The 22540-nt window shown below is 35.6% G+C and overlaps 1 protein-coding gene across 50 annotated transcripts in view; it reads left to right on the forward strand.

The window, feature by feature from the left end:
- Positions 1 to 16062, forward strand: part of LOC114272108 (uncharacterized) — a 34032-nt gene extending 17970 nt beyond the window's left edge. For 22 of the 50 annotated variants that reach the window (XM_082924168.1, XM_082924177.1, XM_082924161.1 and 19 more), the window contains 4 exons: positions 1649 to 1700; positions 1775 to 1833; positions 5524 to 5569; positions 15686 to 16062. In XM_082924168.1, coding sequence (XP_082780294.1) covers positions 1649 to 1700; positions 1775 to 1833; positions 5524 to 5569; positions 15686 to 15828 — 300 coding nt within the window. In that variant the 3' untranslated portion in view covers positions 15829 to 16062. Of the gene's footprint in view, positions 1 to 1648; positions 1701 to 1774; positions 1834 to 5523; positions 5570 to 14088; positions 14286 to 15397; positions 15571 to 15685 lie in introns of those variants that run through there. The other 28 variants (XM_082924148.1, XM_082924142.1, XM_082924149.1 and 25 more) reach the window with 3 other exon arrangements.
- The last annotated feature ends 6478 nt before the right edge of the window (positions 16063 to 22540 follow it).

Here is a 22540-nt window from a genome sequence, read left to right on the forward strand (position 1 = left end):
TGGTTTGTGTGTATATATGGGTACATGTATTAAGGTATATTGTAATATCTTTTTTTTGGTAATAAAACACTTACCAAAAAAATGGAGTCTTATCTAGCTGTTTCTCTTGGGAACACTCTTTGAAAAGCTGCCTTTAAGAATACTTGATTGCTTTAAAATCAATGTTGTCATTTTTTTTTTTAATTTTTCATTTTTTTAATATGCGAACTTTATTGAATGCTATTGTCATTTTTTTGGTCTTCAGCCCTTTTCTTTAAGGGGAAAAGTTGTAGTCAACAAAGTACTGAATATGTTTGTATTGTGAGGTACTGATCCTGATGAATGAAATGTGTGTTATTATCAGTATCTTACGATTCTTACAATTCAATACTTTTTAGAGGTAAATCAATACTATCATCAATACATATCTTAAATAAAATGTATCTTACAATATATATACGATACATGATGCGATACATATGTTTCATGAATATTTAAATTTCTTTAGCAATATAATTTTTTTTTATGTAGAAGGTTATTTTTGTCTACCTTTTTGGTTATACAGATCTTAACTTTGTTCTGCATTTTATATGCATTAAGTATTGTTGCGTGCATATATTTACGGATTGTTTGGGCAGTGCCTTTTTAGCTATTACCAAATTATTACATCACTCTTTCTACTTCTTTGCATGTTTTTTTGTAAAAAGTCAAAAAGCCAACTAAAATAGCAAATTCCCAAATGAGCTCTTAATTTAAAGAACTTTACAATTGCAATTTTAAGGATTTTAAATCGTTTAGTGTTTTATTCTCACAAGGTATTTGTGTTTTTTATAATTATAATTTTATTTTACTACCTATATTTTAAAGGTGTTAAAAAAATCTTGCAATATATGATACGATACACGATTCAAAAAAATAAACAACGCATACGATTCGTATCGTGATTTGACAACTGTGAAAGTATGGATAATTGTGCACAAATATGCAGTTGTGTTCAATCTTACTTATTATGATCAACTTTCTTATGGATCTTAACTTCATATTTGTAAAGGTAATCAACCAAAATCAATATTGCTTTGGTCATTCCATTGGAATTCTTCCTTGCCTCTAGCCCATTTTTGTATGGATCAAGCTATGTTAGAATTTTTGGTATTTTGGATGATTTGTAAAGGCATCATAAGATGTGCATTTTTTGTGGCTAAGATGCATGGATATTTCTATGGTGTGTGTCTGTGTCCGGCATTGACAATCATCAGACACTTCTCGACATTTGTCAAACACGTCCATGTGTCATTATTTTTAAACATGCATCAGATAATTGAGGGAATACAAATATCCATCCCTTAGACGTACATGAGTTTGAACAAAATAACTTCGAAAATACAATGATAAAAGAAGAAAAATATATAATTTTATACTTATAAATTCTTCCTTCTTTATACTTTAGGAATTAGTGTTATGCTACATTTTTATTATCTTGGAATGAAATACTTTTATGTTTGGCATAATAAATATATAAAATCATATATTTTGTGTTCTGAATTTTTCTAAAATTGACTTTTCGGTAAGTCGCTTGTCCATGTCTATACTTATTAGCTGTGTGGAAACTTCCTATTTTTATTTTACTACTGTTTCTGTTATCGTATCCCTTAAACATTCAATTGAATAGGCTGGCTCTGGAATTGGCGGAATGCTTAGTGCAATTCATGGTTTCAATACAGGTATGATCAAAATTGTCTTTTTTTCTTTTCTATGCTAATAAGTTCACGTATTGCATATTGTTGATTGATCTCAGGGATCCCGTATTTCCAAAAACATGTTAAAGGACCAAAATGGCTTCCTTTTCTTATTGGGGTATGGACTATGTCCTTTGTACTTCTGATGTGCTCTATTTCTTTTTTGCCTACTGTTGCAACCCCAAAGGTGCTAACCCATGTGCAAGTTGTCGCAAAGTATTATATACTATACTCGGTGAATCCGAGATCAATCTACAGGGATTGGTAGCAAAGGACGAACTAAACTAATTTAGCAAATGTTTTAATTGGATGTTTTTGATTTGAGGAAAATGATGGTTGAATTTGATGAAATGAAATTAAAAAGTTCAAAACAATAATAGAAAATGGGCTAAGGCATTGGGAATCCACTAATACTAAAACCATAACTCTTTTTCTTGATCCTACTTTTAACGCAATCGATAATCAACTAAGGAGTGATCTAAATTGGAAGATCGAACGGGTGATAGTTCAAAATATCATCAAAAGATTAATCTTTAAATTGATTGATCAAAACCTACAAAACTAGTTTTTGATGCGCAGGGAATTCCAAACATCCATTGTACCTAAAGTTAACGATGAATCAAGAGATTTTACAGTAACAAAAACTTTTCAAATATATATATATATATGAAACAATCAATTAAAAGAGTATGCATTGCAAAACATTGGAGGATCAAAGAGGAAAAATTATTGCTTCATTACAAGTTTCACCCCTAGCCTTAGCTAAGGGCTTTAGCAGACCATTATATGATATCAAACACTTACAAAGCAAGAAGATAGAATGAATGATAACTCCCTTGTGCTCATCTCTCTTATATATATACTAGTTTAAAAAGGCCCGTGTAAGGCATGGGCTATTATTACAGTATGTTTAAGTTTTGTATTTTGATAATTTTTTAAAAATTAGAATATTTTTTTGTGAAATTGAATAGAATAAATCATTAGATATATGATAGAATTATGTGGGTATGATATGTATCATTTTTTGATTTGTTATACACCTAATGATGTAGACTCCAATTCTATTACCATATCATTTTGGGTGAATTTATGAGTCTTTAACATTTCTTCCGAATTTGTAAAAAAAAAAATTATTGTGTATAGTTTTTCTCAACAGATAAATATAAAACAAATATGAAGATAATTCTCCCATATAAAAAAAACTACTAAGATAATTCACTGAACTAATAAAGAAGCAGAAGAAAATACACATATATATATATATACAAATGACTAATTTTATTAATACATAAATCGTACTTGCATAACAAATGACTAATTTTATTAATAAGTAAATCAACAATTTTTAATGATGTGAAAAATATTTTTCAGTTAACCATTTTGTTAATAAATAAATCATTAAGCCAATTAACAATTTTTAATGATATGAGAAATATTTTTCAATAAACAATTTTGATAATTTATTATTGCATAAAAGAATAGTTTTTTTTTCCCCCCCAGAATATTGTGTTAAATTAAAATTTATAACAAACGATAGTTGTAATTTTTACTATTATGGGACTGATTCATATTTTAAATAAATCTTATTATGGGTGTATTTGTAATTTGTTAAAAAAATAAAATATTTATGTTTCATAATTGACAAGAATGTTTGCGTAATTACGAACCTCAAGCAGCTATGCGGTTCTTATATATATATATATATATTTATCTAACTATGACCCTTCAAAGGTGAATAGAAAATAAAAATCACATGTCAATTTTCGGATTTCAAAGTTCAGCTAACTTCCAGCTCAATTTTGACGAAGAAAGAAGCTGTTTCACAAAATTTCTATTAGGCATAAAGTTCTAGATCCTTGTTACATCTTTCCCATGCCCGCAAACCTCACAACAATCTAAATTTTGAGTAAAAAGTTAAGGCCAAAATACCATGACAAACTCAATCTACCATATCAAAACTTTTTCCCAACATTGATGTCGTTGACTCGTCTTAAGTTCAAATGGCCATGTGTTATTTAGATGCAAAAGTCTGAGACATCTTTTGCATGTCTTATGCTTGGATAAATCAAACCAAACCAAACCAAGCCTTAAGTCTCATCAAATTGGATCGGCTACAAGAATCCTTCTTCTCTACGCAGCTCTATTAAAGGCCATTTCGTTAGTTGAATTAAGTATATCCATATCTCTATTTACAATACTAACCAACGTTAATCTAGGCCTACCCCGTCCCCTAACACTTCCATCTACCGTTATAGTATCGCATCTCTTCAATACTTCCTCTGTTGGTCTCCGTTGAATATGACCAAATCATCTCAATCGATTCTCTCTCAACTTATCTTCTATCAGTGCTACTCCTATCCATTTCCGAATACACTCATTCCTAATTCTGTCCTGTCTTGTCTTGTCTAGTCTAGTCTTGTCGCACATCCACCTTAGCATTCTTATCTCAGTTACACTCATCTTATCTACATGTTGTTTCTTGGTTGCCCAACACTCCGTCTCATACAACATCGCTGGTCTAATAGCCGTTCTATAAAATTTATCTTTTAGTCTAGTGGGTATTCGTTTATCGCACAGTACATCAGACGCACTTCTCCACTTACACCATCCTGCCTTAATCCTATGGGCCACATCCACATCAATCTCCCCCGTTGTTGTGATAATCGACCCTATATAATGAAAATGTTTACTCTTAGGCAGTTCTTGATTCTTAATCTTCACTTCTCCTCTGCTTTCATTGTTACTGCTACTAAATTTACACTCCATGTATTTTGTCTTAGTTCTGCTTATCAGGAATCCTTTAGATTCAAGAGCGTTTCTCCAAATCTCCAATTTGGTATTAACTCATTCTCTAGTCTCATCCACTAGCACTATGTCTTATGCTTGGATACTCTTCAATAGACAAAAAAACAACGCTCAATTGGTACAAACAAAGCTAACAAAAGTGGGAAGAAATTTTGTGGTTGCATATCTCTTGCAATTTCAATGCTGCTTTTGACCATCAAGATGACAAAATTTTGAAATATTCATGCTAGAGTGATTTGAAGCCCTTCAAGCCTTTTTTCCACAGACACAATTCAGCTCAATCCAATAACTACATCGAAAGATATGGCCAAAATGCTCAGCTGTGCAAACTTAATTACAACAGATTTTTCTGCATTAACTTCAAATTCTAAGTCTTCATTCCAATTGACACTATGACCTTGCTATCCAATTCTTCAATATGATTATAGCCGGCAGGGAAAAATTCAAAAAATAAAACCATTTTGCATAGACTTATTAAAATTGTATGAATACATGCAAATAACAATTTTTTATTAAGAAAATATGAAATGCTTATTAGTCAAAAGCGAACACATATATAAGTGTAAAATTAGGAATTTTTTTTGGGACAAGAATGCAATAATGCTTATCAAAATGAGGATAGAAATGCAATTTTAAGCACTTATCACCAATGGTGCAATGCTACGTCCACCGAATTTTGGCTTGCCGGAATCGCCCGAATTTGTGCATGCCGGTCATTCGGGTGGTCGACCGGCCGGTCGCACGGGTCATCCAAGTGGTCATCCGAGCAGTCGTCCAACACGCACAAATTTAGGCGATTCGGGCAAACTCAAATTCGGTGGACGAATCATTTTTCTCACCTATGTTTTTGGATATTAGAATGCAGTCACTGAGCTTCTATCTCTGGCCTAGTATAAGTGATATATGTCTGTTCACTTGTCTAGTTTTGTTTTGTGGATCTTCTTTGTCTCATTCTAATCGCATTGTCTTTTCTCTTCCATTTGTTCCTTTGTTTCTTGGGCAGCTTCCTCCACTGCTAATGTTCTCAGCTGCTAGTGTTGCATTTGGAGGTATGTATGGATGGTCCACTCTGTTTTAATTAACATCATGTTATTCTTGCATCTAGTATGTAGTATAGCATCATGTTGGATCCAAAAACTGCCTAGTGAAATTTGACATTAAATCAATGGCTACAAGTGGGCTCCTTTTTGCATTTTTGTGGTGTCCTTTTGAGAGCCTATAGTCATGTCTTCAAGGCTAGGAAGCATGGATACGGTTACAGATACGGAAATGGGATGCCGGCACGATGATACAACAAAACCTAAAAAAGTAAGATACAAGTACGGTGAGGATATGTTTGTAAAACAAAATTATTTTTATAATTTTTAGTAATGTAGTATGCATAAAATAAAACCTAATGTAAGAGTACATTCATAAAATATCTAGTATTAATTTCTTTAATATCAAAAAGAGAATTCTTTGTTAATCAAAGATTGCATCATCCATTAACAACCAGGCATACTGACAAAGAGTTACAAACAATAAGAGAGGTTTCGATCAAATATTCAAGGAAATTTAAAGAACAACAGTAAAGATAACAAAATTAAGCAATGATAACAATAGCCCTAAGTCATAATATCCAAAATAAAAACCATAGAAAGAAATTGAGAAGTAGAAACTGTGTGAACAATAGCTTCTTTTTTTTAAAATATTTTTTTATTGACCTTTGAAAAAATATAAATATAAACTAGGAAAAATTTTGGAAAAAAATAAATTGGGTACTTATTTGGTGTATCCCTCGCGTACCCTCCCGTATTCTTCACATATCCTCCTGTATTCCTCGCGTATCCTTCCCATTTCTGAAATTAGAAAAAATACAAAAAAAAAAAAAAAAAAAAAAAATCGATACTTATCTGTCGTATCTGATACATACCCCACCATATCGGACGCGTATCCGCATTTGATACTCATACGGAACCTTTTTTGGAGTATCTGTGCTTCATAGCTTTGAGGTTAATATGATTATGTTGTTGGCGGTACTTCATGATGATGACTCATTCTGTTTAGTTGTTTGCCAAGTTGTATGTATCTATGGGAATAGGGATATATTGTATCCAGTGCTTTGTTTATGTCTTGAGAGTGAATGTTACAAATGCTATTGATAAATTTCAATAAATATAGATATATGTGTGCGTATATATAAAATACTTCCAAAGGTCTCTGCAATGTGTAGGATTGACTAAAATAAACACGCAATTGTTTTTGGGAAAAATAAAAAAAATACAATAAACTTTTTACAAAATGGTATTGTATATATATAATGGCCAAAAAATGCATCAATAAATGGAATTAATGACAATTGTTTTTTTTTTTTTTTTGGGTAACCATTTTAGTTTTAGAAAAAGATACATATATAATGAGGCTTGATACATGTCCGTTCAACAAGGATAAAGCATACCCCTAGCGTGCAAAGAAAAATCTCACGTCACAGCCCAAGAGGGTAGGCCAACAAGAAACATGCACAAAAACAATCTCTTACAACCAGAGAGATTAAGTTCACAACATAAATAACTTAAACTAAAGAGGTTTGTGACCCCTCTTTGCTCTCGCGTAGATGACCTTGGTTGCTTGCTTGAAACTTTGACATCGTTTGGTTTTCCTTTATTAGAAAAATTGCTATTACCATCTATCTGGCTTTTTTGAGGCTTGTTTTCTTTTCCTCTAACTTTCTTTCTCTTTGAAGAAGGAACAACACAACAACCATCATCTTTTGGTTGTGGAGTAACCAATGGATCTAAGACAATTGTTAACTGTAAGAAAATATATGTATTATTGATTGATTGATGTTGATGTGTAAATTACAGATGGTGAGGTACTCATTATATAGGAGAGGATTGGGGAGTAGGTGAGTGTGTGTGGTAGGTGAGTTGAGTGGAGGTGGTAGGTGATGATATATTCTAACAGCCCCCCGCAAACTCAAGGAGGATAGAAACTAACCAACTTGAGTTGGAAGAGAGGAACAAAACAAGAAAATACATAAAAATAAAAAAGGATAGGAGACACTGTATGGTCGTGTCAGACCATTGGTGAAGACACTGAATGGTGGTGTCATAACGTTGTAGAGGACACTGTATGGGGGTGTCATAACCATGTAGAGGACACTGTATGGCGGTGTCGGACCGTTGTAGAAGACAGTTTATGGGGTCATGTCGGACCGTTGTAGAAGACAGTTTATGGGGTCATGTTGGACCGTTGTAGAAACTAACCGGAATCTATATCGGGACAGTTTACAGAGTCTTGTCGGACCCATAAAGGAGCTAACCGGAATCAATGTCGGGACAGTTTACAGAGTCTTGTCGGACCCTTGTAAAAGCTAACCGGAATCAACGTCGGGACAGTTTACAGAGTCTTGTCGGACCCAGAAAGGAGCTAACCGGAATCAATGTCGGGACAGTTTACAGAGTCTTGTCGGACCCTTTAAAAAGTCGCACCCTCAAAAGGTGTGCCCAATTTTTCAAAAGGCGTGCCATCAAAAGGCGTGCCCATTTTATCAAAAGGTGTACCGGACATGATGGCGAGGCGCGTGACTTGGCTTGCGCGCCCAGGTTGTCGTCTAGCGCCGAGCGGCGCATGATACGCGTGGCTGCCTTGGCTATATAACCAAGACAAAGGCAGAGGCTGAGGCAGAGAAAAACTGAGAGAAACCTCTGAAAAAAATCCTTCGTATTGCTGAGAAAGAGAGTTCCTTGTGCTGAGAGAGATAGTCTGTAACACTTTGTTGCCCAGAAAATGGCCTCGTCTTCCCGTGGACTGCTCACCCTCTTTCCCGACCTCAACGAGTCAACAAGAGAGAGAACTGGAGCGGTGGCACTGGAACCTCAACCGAGTGCCCCGGAGTTTGCTCCGTTGAACTTTCCGATGCGGTCGGTGGAGCAAAAAATGGCAGTGCAAACGGATGTGGAAGCCAATCAGTATACACTGAAGTCATGTGTGGAAACCATGACGGCGGTCACAAATTTGTCGAACCGGCTGCAGAGTAGGACAAATGAGGTGCAGCATTTAAACTCCCAGCTGGCTCTGCTCCAACGCATGTATAAGGATGCGCGAGCAGAGATAAGCGTGCTAAGGGCAGAAAACAAGGAGCTGAAGCGGAAGGCCACCGTGATGTTCCGATTTGGAGGTCCGCCATATGCTGCAGTGGAGGAGTATGGGGGAGTGAGCATGCCCAGTGGAGTGGGAAACACGGAGGCAACACTGGCAATGACTGCCCAGGACGGAGGCAAAAAGAAGAGACCTGCAGTAGAGTAGAGGAGAAAAATTCCGCCTGTGGATGAGGTTGTTTTTTTTTTTTTTTTTTTTTTTTTTTTTTTTTTTGTAAAATGGTGATCGGAGTTGATCCTGATATGAATAAAATGAGTGTATTATGCAAGTTCGTCGTCTGCCGGTTTTTTTTTTTTTAATAATAATAATAATAATAATAATAGGGGACAAGCCCATATGGGTGGAACCAGCACAGGGGTGTGATGTTATGATTGATTATTTTAATATATATATATATAAATGGAACCAGCACAGGGTATATAATAAAATAAAAGAAAAGATGGGTATAAAGAAAGTGGGGGATGTGGGCGGTGGATGTGTGATAATGGTTTTGGATGGAGAATGGATTATGTTTTTCAAAAAAGAAGAGATCCCTGGTGGCTGGCTGGTATGTGGTGTAAAAAAGAAGAGACATGGGCAGCAGGATGAGTCGGTTTTGGGGGGGTGGGAAAAAGTGAAGTGAGAGAGAGAAAGTGTATATTGGGTTTGATAACACATCCAAAGCCGAAACATCAGTATTCTCAGCCCTCACTCAAATTGGGGGCTCTATACAGGTGAAGGCGAGAGCCGTTGATAATGAAAGAGACGACCCGAAATCCAGAGAGGAGCGAGGATAGCAACGACCTCGCGTTCTTCACATACGATGAGAAGCGAAAGCTCGGGTACGGGACTCAGAAGGAGAGGCTGGGCAAGGACTCGGTTAAGCCATTCGACGCTTGTTCCCTCTGCTTGAAACCCTTGATCGATCCTATGTGTTGCCAGAAAGGCCACGGCTTCTGCAAAGAATGCATTCTCGAGTGCTTGTTGTCTCAGAAGAAAGATATTCAAAGGAAGCTAACTGCACATGCTGCTTAGCAGAAGCAAGAAAAAATGAGGAAGAGGAGAAGTTAATGCTGCAAAAAACCAGAGAGCTTGATGCTTTTGATCAGCAAATCCCAAGGCGATGGAGATGTCTGTCTAAACGCAGAAGGCGTTGTTGGCCGTACACGTGTCCGTCCCCTTCATCGTCCGAGCCAAGGCCGTTCCCGCCGAGTCCACCGACAGCAACAGGTATGCAAACATCGGATCATGGCCGAAATCGAACCAGACTGGAAGGATCTCAGGGGGCAATGTGACGCCACTGGAAATCTGTCACTGGAGATCTCCCAAACAGAAGCTCCCATTCCGACGAGATGAAAGTGGCGGATCTTTATTCTGAAAAATTCGATGATTCATGTTTGGGTTGAGACTCTGGAGTCATGGGACATGGCAGCGGATGGAAGGGGTATGTGTAGATGTCCGGCGGACGGCCAAGGCGAGGCTGCCGCCCGCCGGTGAAGCAGAATGATCAGGTTCTTAACTCTGCTCTGATACCATGTAAGAAAATATATGTATTATTGATTGATTGATGTTGATGTGTAAATTACAGATGGTGAGGTACTCATTATATAGGAGAGGATTGGGGAGTAGGTGAGTGTGTGTGGTAGGTGAGTTGAGTGGAGGTGGTAGGTGATAACCATCTTCCTTCATAGTCATCATAGTAAAACACTAGTTAATAATATCAAACGTATTTGAGTTCCTTGAAACTTCGTTGTCTTAATGCTCCAAAGACAGGTGACAAATCATCTATTGTAAAATATATCATAAAACACCCTTAAATTAATTTTTAGATACATGGGACTTAACAAGTGATGTTTTCAATTAGGGAATGATAGGTTTCATCATGAGCTTTGAGCCTAAGTAATATATGGATTCTCTTTCATGTATGAGGTTTGGTCCAATTTTCTAAAAATTGAGCTTTTTGTTTTTTGTATTTTTTTATTTTTAGTGAAGTTTTTTTAACATTTTAAGCAAACTTTTTACTTTTTAGATACAGTTAATATAAAATACAATTAAAAAGTATAATATTTATGTAAAAAATCTTTAAAACATTCACTAAATACCAAAAAATACAAAAATAAAAAATAAAAAATAAAAAAAAAACCAAAAATTCAGTACATTTTCGTATTCTTATGTATTTATTGATTTTTTAAATATCTTTTTATAAATATTAGGTACATTTAGGTTAGGTGCATCTAAAAGGTTAAAAAAAAAAAATTGTTTAAAATATTTTAAAAATTCACTAAAACAAAAAAACATGAAATTTTTTTTTAATTTTTGGAAAATTGAAACCAAATGAAGTGTTCCCCCCTCCCCCCCTCTCTTTGGGGAGGTGTGTGTGTGCAATTCCCCACCATTTTCCTCTTTAAAACAAATTTTTAACTATTAATTATATGGAACCCAAAAAATGAGAGAAAAATGGGCATTTTTTTCCTCTAGAGATGATGGGTATGTTTGGTTTGTGTTTGAGAGATGTGTTTTAGAGATAAAAAGTACGAAAAGTTGTTTGGTTTGGTTTGGTTTTTTTCAAAAGATGTTTTGGAAAATTATTTTGAGAGAGAGTTTTGGAAAAAGTGATTGATTTGATGTGTGTGAGAGAGAGATTTGTTTGGAAAACTTGTTTGGTTTAAAAGTTTTGAGAAATTTTTTTGGGAAAATTTGTTTGGTTTGATTACTTTTAAAAACTTATTTGTAGAGAAAATTTCTCAAAAACTTTTCAGAAATACAAACCAAACGAACCCGATGTTTCTGACTTTGTGTATGTGCATGGGTATGTTATGACTCATTCCAGTCCAAGTGTGAAATTGAACATAGACGCAGAGTATCAGGCGCTAAGTCACCGATTCATGGAGTAGCAGCGTCCTTTGTATAAATCTTTTGGATTATGTACACGGAGACCCCCTAAACTATTGAGAAGTATTATTTTGACCCCCTAAACTATAAAATCATACAAATGGACCCCCTAAAGTATTGAAAAGTATCATTTTAACTCCTTAAACTATAAAAGCATACAAATAGACCTCCTAAATTATTAGAATGTCACTTTGACCCCTTTCGTTATTGCACTCTGAGTTAAACCAAACTTTTAAACATTTTTTAGATGACAATACCCTTCAACACTATAAATTTACAATAACATTATTACTGTTTTTTTATTTTTTAAAATATAAGCATTTTGCCATTATTATTTTTTTGTAAATATATTTTTTGCAAAAAGAATATTTTTAAAAAGTAATAAAATAGAAAAGGGAGAAAAATTGAGAGGAAGTGTTGCTAGTTGTGTTCTATGTAGTGGTGAAGGATATTTTCATCTAAAAAATGTTTAAAAGTTTGGTTTAACTCACGGTGCAATAAAAAAATTGGTCAAAGTGAAACACACTAATAGTTTAGGGGATCCATTTGTACACTTTTATAGTTTAGGGGGTGAAAGTGATACTTTTCAATACTTTAGGGGGTTGATTTGTACGTTTTTATAGTTTAGGGAGTGAAAGTGATACTTCTCAATAATTTATTTATACAAATTTCTTTTATAATTTTTATTTATTATCTGTTTGTGAGAAAATAACCCCTTTAGATGTTGGCAGAGAAATATTCAGTGTATCTGATAAATATATTTATTTGCTATATAAGCATAAGGTGTTTAGGTGGTTCAGCAGAAAAGGGCTGGAGGTCTGCATTGATGGTTGTGTTGAAGACATGGGAAGGTTTTAAAAAGTAGCCGCAACTGTTACGTAACAGTTGTGGTAGTTACCGCCACTCGTTACGGCCGCTTTTGCAGTGTGATTGAGATTCACAGGTGTATCGGTCGTAGCAGCTGCTATAGCGGTCGTAATGGTGCCGAAACGGCCTGTTACGCACCGTTACGTAACGGTTTTGAATTGATTCTTTTGAAAAAACACAAAAAAAAAAAAAAAAAGAAGTTGAAAATGGGGGAAGAGAGAGAGAGAGAAGAGGGAAGATGGAGGAACAAGAGATAGAGAGAGAGAATAGGGAAGATGAAGAACATGTTATTGATTTGTTGAAATTGTAAGACCTATGTTATTCTATTCAGCTGCTATCACTCTACCATTTTATTTGTGTGTGTCTATCAATATATTGTTTAATAATAATAATAATAATAATAATAATAAGTGTGGTCATTATCTATTTGGCTTGATTAATATATATATATATATATATATATTTAGGCTTTTATTTATTCTCTTACATTTGTCATTGTTTATCTTATACATAATAGTTAGTGATTGATTTTTTGTATAATATAAAGTTATTAATTATTAAAATAGAATATAAAAAACTTAGTTTATAGTGATTTAAAAATATGAAATATATTGGATCAAACTTAAAAATTTATAAAAATTGATTAATATTTATTTTAAAACCCAATAAATATGATCATGGAAAAAAAAATGTACGTATCGGTAAGTTTTTTTCAAATTGTGCGAAAAATAAAAAAATTCACAGTTCCTGTTGCCACAACCGTTATGCTACGGCCTTTACACTCCGCAACCGTGCTACCGCCACCGTTACGGCGACCGCAACCGCTTTTCAGAACATTGCATGGGAGGCTTGTTTTTTTACTTCCGTAGAAGTTCAACGAAGGATTTAGTGTGACAGTCCCTATGTTAGTGTGCATGTGTGTCATGTAGTTATTGGTTAAAATTGGAATCATCTAGGATTCGCGAATTTGACTTTATTGCTTAGGGGAAAAGCTGCAGGCTCTTTATTTTCTTGAATGAAGAGGACTTCAAACAATTTCCTAGGTGTAATTTAAGATAATGGTAAAGCGTAGAGCTTCAACAATTGTTGGTAAACAAAGTTATGAAATTAGCTTTACTAGAACTTGAAAGAGTAGAATTGATAAAGACTAGAGTGAACTGGGAATTAGAAGACAACTTGTAAATGAGAAACCAGGACTAAGTGCTAAGTTGCAATGAGAATTGAAAATGACAGTTTCTGTTTGCTGTGTTGCAGAACCTGATGTAGGACCAAGAACAAGAAGAATAGAAGGAGAAGAAATTGGGGGTGACAATCCCAAAACATGTCTTAGCTAAAAGGAAATTACAAAATCTTTAATTTTTCCTTTATTCCATGCATTTCTGTTCTCCATCATCTCTCCTTAGCTAAAAGGAACTCTTCTCTGGAGAGTGGTGGAGATAAAGGTACTCCCATCAGATGTCGTGATTGTGAAAGAGTTCCTTAACTCATATTGCATGTGAACGATGAAGCGCTTATTACGTAACAAGATGAGACTGAGAAACTCCATCAGTCCACCATCATCATTATAAGCACTACACAAAAATAATCATTATTTTATGAGCACCTAGCAGTCGACCATCTTCATTATGTAATCCTCAACTTCTTCCCCCAACCTTTATTTAATACTTTTATTTAATAATACTATAATCAGAAGAAACAAAAGGAAGAGAGAGAAGAAAGAAGACAGAAGCAAGAGGAGAGGAGAGAGAGAGAGAGAGGCCAGAGGCAATGAGAGATCGAGAGACGAGAGGTGAGAGAGAGAGACACACTTACCTGACCAATTGTGGTCGTCTACATGCAGGTTGACTAGAACAAAGTTCTTCTAGCATGTCCGACTTCGAATCTAAGGTATGCCCTTCTCTTCTCTTCTCTTCTCTTCTCTTCTGATTTTGAGATTTAGAGCTAAAACTTTGAAATTTTTCTGGCCTGATTTGTGTCCTCGGTGTGTCTCTTGCAAAAAAAAAAATAACGATGTGTCCATGCTTCATAGCTGGCAATCTTCATCTCCTTTCCTTCACACGTACATCCACTTCCACTAATCGCACCTAGGTAACGTTGCCGCTACCCACACAGCTACCCTAGAGCCCTTCGCTACCCCACTCTTGCTTTCTTCCCATTGATTTGGAATCGTATCGCCTAGTTCAGATAACCAGTGCCAAGCAAATGGTGAGGGTTCAGATGTAGACCACCGAACAATTGGTGGTGGTTTGGAAGTAGACCACCGAACTGGATTTGAGGAGATTGCAAGGGGTGGTGGCCGTCGCAAAGGCCTGCGTGGAGGGAAATTGCGACTCTAGAGATGGGGAAGAGAGAAGTCGCTAGATTTGGGAGGAGGAAAAACTAGATATTATGATTGGGGAAGCGGGGTTTAGGGTTAAGGTTTGATGGGGAGGGTCAGGGAGGCGGCCATGCACTGCAGATAGGAAAGGTGGCTCCGGGCTGTGGGAAGGGAAGGGGAGGTAGTCGGGCATTGCGGGCAAGGAGGGGGAGGAGGCCAGGGGCCGATGGTGGGGCAGCAACGGTGGTGGCGCTAGAGGGTGAAGGGTTAGGATGTATGGGGGGGGGGGGGTTAAAGTTGGTAATAAGTGGAGTGCTCAAAGAAAAAGAACTAAAATTTGAATTTAGAATTCAGATGCTAATAAATTTGGGGTGCATTTTGTGCCTATTATTGTTTTTATTCTTTTGGTTACTTTTTTGCCGCTGTTGGAGTGTGTAGGGGGATTTTGTTTGTGTGTTCATTGTTGCTCTCTCTCTCTCTCTCTCTCTCTCTCTGCATTTTTTTTCCCCTTCATATTTTTTGTTTGTTTTATTGAACCTATCCCTAATAGCCTCAGATCTAATTGTTTAGTTGCAACTGATTTGTGTGTTCAATGAATACCGAAATCTTTTGTGCTATTTTCTTTTCCTTTATTGGTTTATGAAAGGAAATGGTAATTTTAGCTCAAACTTGCTTTTTAAAGGTGATTGCGTATGTGTTTGCTCGAGCCCTTATAAATTGTCCTTACTAGGAAATTTTTGGTGAGGCTCTTGTTGAATATGTACTGTTATGGCAAGTGGGTTTCCTTCCAGCAGGTTAAAGTTTTTAGAGAAGCACGCAACTACGGTGCATAATTTCCAGATTTTTGTCATCACTGCAAGTTTGCAACCTTTATATTTTTACTTTTTGGTTGATTTTTTATTGGACGTCTGATTTACATGCTCAAATTGGGTTATTATTATTAAAAAGTTAGTATTTATTATATATATAGGTTATGCACTTCCGAAGTTTGCCCAACTGACCGTGACATCGTACTATGCTGCCTCAAGTGCATCGCATTATGGCATTTCATTGCTCACCAGACATATTGAAGATTCCTACACTTACCATGTTCAGCAGAAAAGACTTAGATGATCAAATGCAGCTGTAAACCCATCAGAATTCTACTTTTGTTGCCTTTAGTTTCAACTTTTGTGATCAAGCATAAAACTTCCTGTTTGCTAAAATTTTGGGTAAAATGTTTGTTGGGTTCCTATTCTCTTTTGAGTAATGCTATATAAACAAAAAATTAATACATAATGATATGGTTCAATATGGACTTTTCATTTTAAAACCAAACACCATTAAAGATGAATTTATTTACAATAATGCCGTTGTCACATAATTCTTGTTAAGTTTTTTGTTTGGTTTTTATGTAAGAATAGAATTGTCCTTCTCTTTATTGCTGTACACTTGCTGCTTCTTCCTCGACTTTGATAATATCGTCTTAGACGGGATACAAAAAGATAATATTATTTATTCAAAATTAGACAAAAAAGGAAGTATAAAAATATCTTATTAATAAAATAATATTTTTTTATGTTATGTAGTAATTAACGTTATATTTTTTATGTAATTTTGAATAAAAATTAACTTTATAAATAAATTAGAAAGTTTAAAACGTGAATGGTTAAAATGAAAAATTAATTTTAGGGCATAAAGTGAGAAAATGGTCAAAATAAAAGGACAAAGTGTAATCTATCCATATAATGTATTTTTGTAATAAATATGACGTAATTTTTTTGGTAAAATTATCATAATTTATAATTTTGAAACAAAGTTAATATTTTGTGGTAATATTATATATTTTTGTCGTAATAGTACACATTTTTTTATTCAAATATTTTCAAATCAAAAAATATACAACATTACCACACAAATATATAATGTATAATTTTATTTATGAATCACAAATTATTGTAACTTTAATAGAAAAAATATGTCATATTTGTCACAAAGATGCATAAAAAAGTTTTTAAAAATAGTATTTGAGTACCATACATAAAAACAATTGGGGGAAATTGCAAAAATAAAAATAAAAAAATCTCAGGATTTGATCCTTGTAATAAAACAAATTCTAAAATTTTAATTTTATTAATTTAAATTCTAATTTTCTTTATTGATTTTCAATTTAAATTATCTGTCAATTTTTATTAAGTAAATCTATACGATATATTAAGTAAAAGGGAGTTTTTAACCCACAAAGCTTGTGGGAGTTTCAATATCCCAATCTGAATTTTCTAAATTTTTAATTTAAAAAAAAAAAAAAACTCAGCATTTATTGATTTGGTCAAAATCTCCTAATTAGCATTTATTAACTTTTTTCAATCCACATGCCTGCATTTATTGATTTGGTCAAAATTTCCTAATCAACATTTAAAATCCTCTGCAGTACCCTTCTCAACTTCTTTCATACATTATGGTTAATGATAAGATTGTTAAATTATTCTTATAAAAAATCTTTAAAAACATAATTTATATATTAAAAAAATCTAAAATAAATATAAATATCTATAATTATCCCGTGCATAGCACGGGTGATAGGCTAATTTGATTAAAAAAAAAAATATTTTAATCACGAGTAAATAGTCAAGGGCTTCAATGCATCTTAATATTTACTAATTGTCTAGTTTTGATCAAACTGCCGGAATGGGAGATTGCTTTAATTATTAAGAATATTAAAGCATCTGAGTAGCTATTTTGATTTTCTTTGTATTTCCAAAGTTACTAGATTTGTAATTATGCCAGCACATAATTTGGCTAAATTTGTAAATATCGTATCTACATAATGAAGCATATTCTAATGTTCTCAAAAAAAATCACTAAACTCAATAAAAAATGATATTTTTGACATTTTAGGTACATTTATATTGAGTTTAATGATTAAAATAATATTTTTTTCATCAATTTTATTCAATAAAAATAGACAAATAATTTAAATTTAAAATAAAATTTAAAAAATAAGAAATTAAATTGACAAAATTAACAACACAATTTATTTTATTATAGGGGTCAAATGATTTTTTTTTATATAATTTCTCCAAAATAATTTTACACGTAGATAAATTTTTGATTTGGGTTTGATCTACCTGAGTCAATCGACAGAGAATCTAAACACTTAAAAAAACAAGGAAAATGATCAAGCAAAACTGGTTGAGTTTTATGTCTTGATCAAAAGCAAACAACTGCTGAAATTGTTACTTGTTACAAGTTTTCAAATAAGAAGAATAACAATAGAAAAGAATACAAGAGTAACTGATAACCTAAGTTACAAATAAATGAACTGTTCCTAAGAAATCTAACAGCTACTGCTACTCCTAAAATGCGCAATTATTGTGAACGGATATAAATGATTGATCTCCTCTCTCGGAATCCTTCACATTGCTCCCTTGCTTTGGCCACACAACCGCTGCAACCATGCATGCAAGTGTGCTCTCTCCACTGCCTGGAAAAATTGCCCACTCACCTTAATTGCCTTCAACTGCTCCTCTTTTGTTTATCTGTGTAACAACCCTCATACTGTTTACTGATTAGGGACTGATTGATTACCGATAATCACCGATTACTGTTAAACGAAACGGATAATGACTGATAACTGACTGATAATTGAACTGAGTAAAGTACTGAACTGACTGATTGAAATTGGAATCTGAATTAACTGAGTATATGTTAGTTAATTGCATTCTATCTGTTTGATTGTCTGATTATCTGTTCATGTTTATATGTTTAAACTGCTAATTGAAGGCCTTATCGGCGGCCGAATTAGAAACCGATTGATGTTCCGTGACCCTCATAATTAATGTGATTTTATGGTATATTTATCTGAAAACTGATTAGGTATGATTAAATTAGATTAAAATAAGCCAATTAAAGAGTTTGCCATATTTACCATTTTGCCACTATCTCATATACCTTATGTACACACTTGAAGAACATTTTGCTCAGCCATTTTGAGCACATCACCGACCTTGAGGGAGAAAGGGAGAGAATAGAATTGTTCTTGGGGGTTTGGCTTAGTCAACTTGAAGAATTGAAGGGTAATTACTAATTTGAGCTCCCTCACTCCTAATTCTACACCCAAGGTAGGACATCCATCTTCTTGTTGCTGTTCTTGAGTTCATTCTTGCATGATTCATGTTAATTTGTAGAGCTAAGTCATGATTTGGTCCATAAATGAGGGATTGAAGATCATTTCTTGCATGCATGTTGGTATTGTTGCATTTTGAGGTTGATTACATGGACATTGGTACATGCATGCTCATATTGTTGTTATAGACCATGTTTCCATCTGATTTGAAAAGAAATGAGCTCTTTTGAAACAGCTTTGAAGCTTTAATTTGGTTTAAAACTCATGCATGACATGTTTGAATGTTGTTCTTGAAAATGGGTTTGAATATGGTTTTATTTGACTCACCTTTGGGGCTTGAATTCATGAATTGAGCTTTGAAACTTGTTATACATTGAATTTAATGATGTTTTCCAGAATTTGGGCCCAAGAGGTCGAGTTTGGAGTGGTTGAATGCTTGGTTTGAGCTTGGGAGGCAAATCTGGAAATTCCAGATTTGGCTTCCTCGCTCGAGCGAAGGATTCCCCGCTCGAGCGAGCACCTTTGTCCAGGGCTCCGCTCGAGCGACCATCGAGCGACCATCGCGCGTAAAATTTCAGCATCCAGTACTTTTACTGTTTTGCAGACCGCTCGAGCGAAGGATTACTCGCTCGAGCGAAGCCTTTGATTTTGGACTTACGCTCGAGCGTAGAAAGTCTCGCTCGAGCGAGGCTCCTATTTTCAGCAAACTTTACGAAATGTTTTCTAAGTGTATTTTTGCATCCTCATCCCATCCTAGGCATTCTTAGGCCTAGTTTAAGGCATCTTGACGAGGATATCATTGTAGAACACACCAAGGCAAATTAGGGATTAAGTTATGAGATTTCCCAACTGTGTAGCTTAGTGTGTTCAACCTGTGAACTGTGTAGGGTTGGCAACTGGGGAGACACGCTCTAGCATACTGTAGCCCAGAACTCTGTGAGTAACAATCGTGTAAAGATATGTTCAACTGATTATCTTCTGAATACTGAACTGAACTGTTTACTGAACTGGTATTATTTACTGAATGAATGTATGTCCTTTATTTCTGAACTGTACTGTGGCATCCTTAGTATCTACGGTTTACTGTTACTGTTACTGTCACAGAGATCTCTGTCGGTTTCCTTGTGAAACCACTACTGTTTACTGACTGATGGCCATCATTACTGTTCGGTCTTTTAAGACCTACTGTTACTGTTATGCTAATGGATGTACCACATATGACTGTTTACTGTACTGAGCAACTGAATTACTGATTGAAATGAACTGTTTTCATTACTGTAAGGACATTCATTCTAAACCCCTTTACGCTTTATGTTATTCACTGGGCTTTAGCTCACTGCTCATATATATATGTAGGTGTACAGGCACCAGAACGGAGCTAGGAGCGTCAGGGTAACTCCAGTTTTGTCAAGCCAGCCTTTGTGCCTCACTGCGAGGTTCCGAGTTGCCATGCTATGGCTTGGGGGTGTTTTGTTTGTTTTCCCCCGTCTGTCTCCATACTGTTTGGATTACTGTACTGTATAGACTGACTGTTTTCTGTACCGCTATCTAGGGTTGAGTCCCTAGATTGAATGAATGTCAATAATGTACATACTGTTCTGTACTGTTTATGTATAAATGTGTGAAAACCCTTTTTGCATACAGACTGTCACAGCTCAATGGACACTATTTATTTACTGTATTGGCTTCCGCCAGGCCCTGTACTCTGTTTTACTGTATTACTGTTCTGCAGGCCTTCGGTAATCTCGGATTACTGGCCGGTTACGGTACTAAACCCATAGGGCCGGGTTTGGGTCGTGACAGAGTGGTATCAGAGCGATACTTACCACGAGTTATACCGCACACACGTGTCCAAATGAGCTATAGGGGGTCCTAGAAAAAGTAATTAGGACATCTCATGAACTTGAAAAGTGTGTGGCTATGTTATGACTGAATATCTGTTAATGTGTTAAACTATGAAACAAATGATTGCTTATGTTTAAAACTGTTATAACTGCTTATAGTGAAATGGACAATGCAAATGAACCTGAGTCCTCATCTACTGAGGCAAGAATGGAAAGAATGGAAAGAATGATAGAACTGATAACTGCTAGACTGGAACAACAACAGAACCAACAGCCTCCTCCTCCTCCTCCTCCTCCGGTACAGCCGGAACCTAATGCGAATGCGGATGATGGGGATATTATTGCTCTCACCCATAAATTCAGTAAGATGAAACCGCCATCCTTCCAGGGAGGCCTTGAACCGTTAAAAGCTGAAGCGTGGGTGCTTGAGACAGAGAAATTATTTGAGGTGTTCCCGTGCTCTGAAGCGAATAAAGTACTGTTAGCTACCTTCACCTTACAAGAAGAAGCTAGAAGGTGGTGGATGTTAATCCGTGAAACAAACACTGTTATGACTTGGGCTCAGTTCAAGGAGTCCTTCTTTGAAAAGTACTTCCCTCAGTGTGTCAGGGATAGAAAAGTGACTGAATTTGAACAGCTGAAGCAGGGCACAATGACTGTTGCGGAATATGAGACGAAATTTACTGAGCTTGCTAGATATGCACCGCATATGGTGGATACTGAATATAAGAAGGCCAGGAAATTTGAAGGTGGCCTTAATGTGGCAATACTTGACCGGATAAATGTTTTGAAGTTACCGACTTTTGTGGGTGTTCTCGACCGGGCATTGATGGCCGAGTCGAACATTGCAGCAGTGAAACAATCTGAAACACCAATGACTGAATGGCATGGAAAAAGGCAGGGTTTCAAATTTAAGAAAGGCAAGCACAACCCAGCCAACAAGAAACAGAATACGGGGTTGACAACTAGCCCCAGCCAAGGGAGTGGTTTCATACCACCCTGTTCTGAATGTGGCAAGAAGCACAAAGGGGTTTGCTACAGAATATCTGGAGCCTGTTACAGGTGTGGCAAGGTGGGCCACATGGTTAAGGACTGCCCCTCTGTTCCACAAGCCAGTGGTAAAGCTGCACCAAGCGCAGCAGCATCAAATGCTCCACCAAGGCCTAACCCCAGAGTTACCGGGAAAGAGCCTGTGAGGCAAGGCCGAGTGTTCGCACTAGTACCGGGAGATGTGCAGAATACCGAGACCGTTGTGTCAGGTATTCTCTCTATTTGTGCACAAAATGCATATGTATTAATTGATTCGGGGTCTACGCATTCTTATGTATCGCATGCTTTCTCACGGAAATTGAATAGACCCTTAGAACCTATGAACTATCTGCTAGCCGTATCATCACCCGTAGGGGGATCCATGACATGTGCTTATATGTACCCCGCATGTGAAATCATTGTTGGGGATATGCATCTGTTTATTGATTTACTACCATTGAACATTGATCATTTTGACGTAATATTGGGGATGGATTGGTTACAAAAATATCATGCCACTATTGACTGTGTGACCAAGCAAGTTGTTTTCCGTCCACCTGGTCTACCTGAATTTGTGTTTAATGGGAGTGGAGTAGTACCTCCTCCGTATTTGATTTCGTCAGTAAAAGCTGTTAAATTAATTAGAAAGGGGTGTAAAGGATATCTGTGTTCTGTACTGACTGTGTCTACTGATGATAGTGTTAAAACTGATGTGAATTGTATTCCTATAGTCAGGGAATTTCCAGATGTTTTTCCAGATAATCTTCCAGGAGATTTGACTGATAGGGAGATTGAATTTACCGTTGATATGATTCCCGGAACACAACCAGTTTCTAAAGCTCCTTAC

This window comes from Camellia sinensis, chromosome 4, assembly GCF_055761805.1.
Source record: "Camellia sinensis isolate YWXY chromosome 4, ASM5576180v1, whole genome shotgun sequence".
Lineage (NCBI taxonomy): Eukaryota > Viridiplantae > Streptophyta > Magnoliopsida > Ericales > Theaceae > Camellia > Camellia sinensis.